This window comes from Lactuca saligna, chromosome 8, assembly GCF_052625555.1.
Source record: "Lactuca saligna cultivar CGN05327 chromosome 8, ASM5262555v1, whole genome shotgun sequence".
NCBI classification, from domain to species: Eukaryota; Viridiplantae; Streptophyta; class Magnoliopsida; order Asterales; family Asteraceae; genus Lactuca; species Lactuca saligna.
The window spans coordinates 6385531-6392257 of record NC_136424.1 but is presented as its reverse complement, the minus strand read 5'-3'; the positions used below and the strand labels follow the sequence as shown (position 1 = coordinate 6392257).

The 6727-nt window shown below is 33.3% G+C and overlaps 1 protein-coding gene and 1 long non-coding RNA gene across 4 annotated transcripts; both read left to right on the top strand.

Moving 5' to 3' along the window:
• Positions 1-230: 230 nt before the first annotated feature.
• LOC145008551 (WRKY transcription factor 22-like) lies at positions 231-1699 on the top strand. 3 transcript variants are annotated; one of them, XM_078967144.1, is made up of 4 exons: positions 231-721; positions 808-921; positions 1100-1192; positions 1301-1433. In XM_078967144.1, exons 1-3 carry the CDS (start codon positions 390-392, stop codon positions 1167-1169), a joined length of 516 nt encoding a protein of 171 aa, XP_078823270.1. In that variant the 5' UTR covers positions 231-389; the 3' UTR covers positions 1170-1192; positions 1301-1433. The 3 variants fall into 3 exon arrangements, with proteins under 3 accessions (XP_078823270.1, XP_078823271.1, XP_078823269.1); XM_078967145.1 differs by having other exon boundaries at positions 1100-1199; positions 1301-1423; XM_078967143.1 differs by lacking the exon at positions 1100-1192 and having other exon boundaries at positions 232-721; positions 1301-1699.
• A 2987-nt stretch (positions 1700-4686) lies between these two features.
• LOC145012172 (uncharacterized) lies at positions 4687-6455 on the top strand. The gene is made up of 3 exons (XR_013664403.1): positions 4687-5266; positions 5428-5517; positions 6215-6455. It is a non-coding gene; the product is annotated as an uncharacterized LOC145012172 (long non-coding RNA).
• Positions 6456-6727: the final 272 nt, after the last annotated feature.

The window sequence follows — 6727 nt, the reverse complement described above, 5'->3', positions numbered from 1 at the left end:
AATATAAATTGGAAGTTTGACACCTTAAATAAAATCTTCAAAGTTTGACACCTTAAATAAAATCTTCATTCTTTTGCTACAAGTGTTGGATTGGGTCCACACATTTCATGAATTATGTGTCCATTCCCCTTGGTCAAAGCAAATCAAGAAATGGTCCTTCCTTTTGACATTTTGAACAAAAGTCAGAGGGAGAGCACACAACTTGTGTTTCTTATATAACCACCTATTCACCTTTTACTTTGAGTACATCCCTTCTAAAATAATAAAGTCAAACTCCCCGGCGTTCATCCACACAATCTCTCAAAAGTCAACGCTTTTCCGGTGGCTCCTCCTACTGGCACACACGTATCCGTTGACAGGAGGAGAAAGACCACACTTTCCTTCACAAAATGGATGATGAATGGGATTTGCATGCGGTGGTTAGGAGCTACACCACCATCTCCACCGATGCCACCACTGCCGCCTCCGGAACAAACACAACCACCAGCGATGATGGTTTTGATATGATGGAAACTGTAGCATCTGGAAATGAAATATACCAGTTTTCATACTCAAATACCGGCGAGAACCCATCGGAGGGGTTAGAGGAAGTATACAAAGAAGGGTGTTCTCAGCGGCTGAGCACCATCGCCGCCGCCGTTGTTTCTGGTGATGATGAACAACTGCCGGTGTTTGATGGTTCATGCGACTCATTTTCCAATGAGACTCCAAGTAGAAAAAGGTAATTAATGTTTCTGTAATTTGGGGCTTATATTCCATGAAAAATAGAATTTGATTTATGAAAAAAAAAAACGATTGAATTTGAAGGAAAAACCAGCAGAAGAAGGTGGTGGTTGAACTGACACAAGAGGAGTTATGTAGTGACACATGGGCATGGAGGAAATATGGTCAAAAACCCATCAAAGGCTCCCCCTTTCCAAGGTTTTCATATATATCTTCTTTTTTATGTACATAAATAAATATTCATGTAGAATTGGAAAAAAAAAACCCAATATCCTCATATACATACCATGAAATTCAAATATACACGCATATATAAATAACTACACACATAAATGAAAATACAAATGTATATATATGTTGATGTTTGGATTTCTAGGTATGAAAAACCCCAATACGTATTTGGTACTTATGGGTTGGATTGGATTGAAACGAAGTGTCGCTTGTGAAATATGTTACGAAGATGTTTTTGGTACAAAGTAATATAATGCTTGTTTAGATAATTAATTTCAAGTCATTAAATATATATTTACATGAGAATTAATGTTGGTAAATGGTTTATATATGTTTATGTGGTCAGAAATTATTACAAGTGTAGCACAACGAAAGCTTGCGGAGCAAGGAAGCAAGTGGAACAGAGCCACGTGGACCCCACCGTTTTTATAGTTTCATACTCAGGAGAACACATGCACCCTCGACCCACCCACCGGAGCCCTCTCGCCGGCAGCACTAGGAGCAATAAGTCCACTATGGCCCACCTACCACCACCCATCTCAGATGACTGTCCTTGATACATTTTCCTCTTGAATTCACTGAACTTATAGTGATAGTATAGTCAATACTCAATAGTGTGAGGGTGAAAATGATGTTAACGATAATGGACTCTAATTTTTTGTAATCCCTTCTTTTACATGGAATGTGGAATCTTTGTGGCAAAAGGAATGTTGAATGCTTGCCTCTCTTGTGGCATTATTTTTAACTCAAATCTTTCAAAGAATATGGAATCATATGGCAGAAACGAATGTTAAGTTTGAGATATGTTCGGAAAAGGACTTACGAACAAAAAAATTGGACGTGGTTTCTACTTTATACGATGTTTATTTATAAGATCTCAAAATCAAACCTCAATGGTACCTTGGGAAAAATATTTTTTGGAAAAGTTTTACTTTATAGTCTCAATTTTTTTAACAGAAAATTCCAAATTATTTCATTTTGCACCATAATATATCATTTCCTATTAAAAGAAAAAAAAATTGTTAATTTGAAGCAAAATGAAATAATTCAAACTTTTATATTCAAATTTTTTTTTGAAGGATTAAAGTGAAACTTTTCCAAAAATATTGAGATTTTTCTAACAATTTCCCTTGTATGTTTAACAAAACTTGATAGTTTTTAGCAAAATTGTTTGACAAAGATAATTGTTAGCTTTTAAAGATCATGTAAAGCTAAGTAAAAACCAAAATCTATTGATAAAGATAATTGTTAGCTTTAAAGATCATGTAAAGCTAAGTAAAAACCAAAATCTAAAAGCTAAAAACTCATACTTTCAAACAAATATGTAAAATTACATAATTGGTTTATGTTCCATAAAAAAAAAAAAAAAAAAAAAAAAAAAAAAAAAAAAAAAATGTTACCTCACAAATTGTTTTACTTTTGACTTTTTTCTAAAAAGCTACAAATTAAAAGCTTTTAAAAACTCTCTATCGAATATACTCATAATCTCCAAATTTACACCAAGTGTACACCCCACACCTCCAAACTCGATCAGTTAGTAAATGAAACTTGGCTTATCTCATTGTTAATAATAATTACACTAAAATATGTTGATAACACTAAAATTACCAACATTCCTCTCCCATTTTAGTGTAATCTTTAATTAACTAAAAGCAAACACAAAATCAAATTTATGCGTAAATAAAAATATCTTGAAGATTGAATTTTCACATTAGTATAATATACATGTCATATACACGAGAATCTAGGTGTCCTAAAGATTGAACCCATCAACTCATTTGAGTAATTGAAAATACTATACACATAAGTTAAACACAATATCTAATGTATCATACCTGACACTATTACAACCATGTGCCCTATCCATTCATGAGTGCATAAAAACCTAGCCCAAAATTTTTGAAGCGGAACCACTTCACACTCACATAGGTAGTCCTTCTATATCTTGCACCTGTTAATGCACTATTTCAAAAGAACTATTAAAAACTTAATCAACCCACATTAACAATTCACGTTATAAACACATACCTTGGGATGTAGTCAACAAATGTGCTTCAATCTCCATAAGCAAGCTTTCCATATTAAATTCAATTTCTAACGTTGTATTAGAAGGGAATTGAGTATCTCACCCATAGAGATATCAAGTGGGCCTTAATTTCATCCCTATAACCAACTTCTTCACGTGCCATGATGTTCCTAACACCCAAATGTCGTGAATTTCCATTATACACTTGACTGTATGCTTTTTCCAAGGTGGCAACACTATCACATTGTATAGAAATAGGTGTTATAGGCTTTGGCCACAAAGGAATTTCATAAATCAAATCCTTAATCATTCTGCTTCTTTTCCAGTAGCTGCAATGGCTATAAATTCAGATTCCATAGTTGAATTTGTGATGCATGTTTGTTTCTTAGGAACCCATGAAATGACATCTCTACCAAGAAGAAACACACAACCACTTGTAGAATAGTGGTCCTCAACATTAGTGATCCAACTAGCATCTGAATATACATCAATAACTGAAGGAAACCCTACATAAGTCAAACCAAAATCCATGGTTTTCTTTAGATACTTCAGCACTCTCCTTACTGCTTGCCAATGATGAGTATTAAGATTGCTAGTAAACCTACTTAGCTCCTTACCACCAGGGGTTCTGCCATTGGACCCCGTTAGGGGTGCTGCCCCTAGACCCTGCCAAGGGGCTACAACCCCTTGGAACCCCGCACCTAGGGGTGCCGGCGGCGGATTGTCGTATTCCCGACTTCACAATTATCACACTGAGTGTACCCTGCACCTCCAAGCTTGGTTAGTAAATAAAACTCAGTCTATCTCATTATTAATAATAATCACACCAAAATATGTTGATAACACTAAAATCATCAACATAAAATAAGATTTCAACCGATCGTTACTTATAGGGATTGAGAACCCAAATACGATGAATTTTACAAATAAACACAATTTCTACTTTTCGTCACGCGCCGGAGTTAGCTAACAAACGAGATGAGTTATACCGACAGGAGATAGAGAAAGGAGTCGAGAGAAGTGATAGTTAATTCAAAAGAAAATGGGAAGGAAAGTCGGGAAAAATGACATTTTTTCTGTATTTAACAAAAAGTCAATCTTATTTCTAAAACAAGTTCTTGCTAATGGTAAAAAATGAGGTTTAAATGTGGGAGTTGTTCTTATTTTGCCAGAGGGTTAGTTAAACGTGGGATAATTCATAGATTTTTGGGTTTTGATTACCAAGGAATAGAGAGTTTATAAATCAAATGGGGGATTGGCATTTCATCCCCCCCCCCCCCCCCCCCCCCCCCCCAAATATGCGTGTATTTCTTATGTAATACGAGTTATGTTTATATATTTTTATGGTAAAATGTTGGAATCGAGCAGGGACGAACAAATCCAAACAAATAAAATGAGAAGTGCAACAAATTGAAAGCGATACAAAAACCGATTATACGATTTTTAATTTGACAAAAAAACGACTGAAGTCGGTGCAGTACAGTTTCACCTTACAAACCAATACTCAAAACTATACATCATTGCTATTATATATATATATATATATATATATATATATATATATATATATATATATATAAACATAATATAGTGTGCGAATGTATGACTAATTCTTAACCAAACATTTCATTGGGGTAATATAGTAAAATTCATTAAGTAGTTAATTACTAACCCAATTTAAAAACCAATAATTTAGGAAAAGTAAACAACTATCGTTAATACAAAATCGCTTTACTGAGGAAATTTTATTGAAATCATCAAGCTCGTCTTCAAACACTTATCATCATCATCATCATCTACACACATTGCCATCTCGCCGAAATCGACACCCTCAATTACGATTGAAGTTTATCGTCACTCACCACCCATTTCGTTTTCGTTTCGTTCAACATCATCAAAAGGTTACCCATCATCGGCTTTACCCTAACCATCCACCATCTTCGTATATCTGTCATACCAATCATCATTATTTCATTTGTTTTAACCAGGAACACCACAACCTTCTTCTTCACTCCACCCTCTTTACCACCAAAAACCATATGCTTATATTTGAAAGACATCAGAAGGCAGGTTGCAATGCATTAACCCCACTTTTTACTGGAATAATGATGATTAGAATCTTAGTTTTGAAAGAGGGAAGTCAGGATTTTCTATTTTTTTTGTGTCCGGTTAACGCATGCCAACTGCTCGACGAATTGCTCTTGCAATTTTGCATCAGAAATTTTGTTGTGGGTTTGACTATTTCCATGGACTTTGAGCAAGAACTTTGGGTCTTGTACAAATCAGGTAAAACTTGATAGGTACTTAAGTATTTATTGGGTATGTGTGTTTTATTGTCCAAGAGTCGTTTTTCGTTTTAAATTTATCATATTGACATGTCTTGATTCGTTACGAAGCTTTTATTGATTAAAACCCTTATTGACTTATCATTATCATAATGTTTCTAGATCTCCTGGAAAGAAGTACCAACAGCGAAGCATGGGATTTATACTTGAAGCATCTAATCCTCAAAATTTTGTTAGAAATTTTGATTTCCGGTTGATGATAATTCTTTTATTTTTCATGTTTAATCTCTATAAGAAATTTTCATATCTAATATATTTGGCCTTTATCTTATTCCAATCCTTACGGGGCATTTCATGTGTAAAAAAATTTCATGGTTTTTTCTACCATCTCCTACTTCACTTTTAAAATTTTAATTTTTTTTTTTTATTATTTCAATAAAAAAAAAGCTTGGAGCTTGATTAAAGGTGTTTGTTTTAACTGTTTCAATTTCAAGAATCTTGGATTTCCTTGTTAATATGATGGGGTGTGAGATAAAAGGGTTATTCCTAGGTATTTGGTTTATTGGTATTTAACAGAGAAATGGTTGACTGAGGATTAAGTACCGTTTTTTTAATCTGTTATATACTTTTGTAGTTGATTATATATTTGGTTTTGAATTAATTAACTGTCATATTATTTAAGATTGAACCAAATTGGTTTATTATAAAGTTCCATTCTTAAAGAATGGTATATATATACTATCATGGATATGTAATAATCGATACTCATATAATAAAAAAATACATGCTTAAAGCATGCTTACTTTTGTATAATATAACAGTGGTTTATGAAAATTGGTTCCATGCTTATTTATGTTTAATATCAATTATAGAATACAGATTTATGAAATTGATTATATAATAAGATATATAAAAATGGATTCTAAACTACTTTGTTTTACTTTTGTAGTTGCAGATGTAATACAAGAAGCACCACAACAAGCATCAATATATTTACAAGCAGAACCTCTACAACAATTACCATTGGAAGAAGTGTTTAAACAAGAAGAACAACAAATAAAAATCCAAGGGGAATAGAACTTGCATTTTGAAAAACAGTAATTTTGTTTGTTTTTGTTTTATTTAACGTATTTGGTTTTTGAAACTAATAGAATGATGTTGATAACCTTTATGCAATATTTCTGAAAATGAAAATGTGAAATTGGTATGACTTCAAATTCATTCTTGAAGCATAATAATTTGAATTTTGTACATTCATTCTTGAAGAACCTCAGATGTGATAACACGGTTGTTAGAATAAACATAACCAAAGGTATATTCTTCCAGAATAAGCATAACCATATGCAGTGGCAGAGCCAGGCTCAAAGCAAAAGAAGATCCTAATTATTTTTTCCTGGGTATCACCGCAACGGCTGAGCATGGGCGGTTCGGGTTAGTTTTTCCTAAAACCGACAGCCTCAGT

What these genes read in the sequence shown, in the direction of transcription:
- LOC145008551 (XM_078967143.1), top strand. Translation starts at nt 390, where the DNA reads ATGGATGATGAATGGGATTTGCATGCGGTGGTTAGGAGCTACACCACC. An exon ending in GAGACTCCAAGTAGAAAAAG is followed by an intron (nt 722 to 807) that starts GTAATTAATGTT and finishes TTGAATTTGAAG; the next exon opens with GAAAAACCAGCAGAAGAAGG. An exon ending in AAAGGCTCCCCCTTTCCAAG is followed by an intron (nt 922 to 1,300) that starts GTTTTCATATAT and finishes TTATGTGGTCAG; the next exon opens with AAATTATTACAAGTGTAGCA.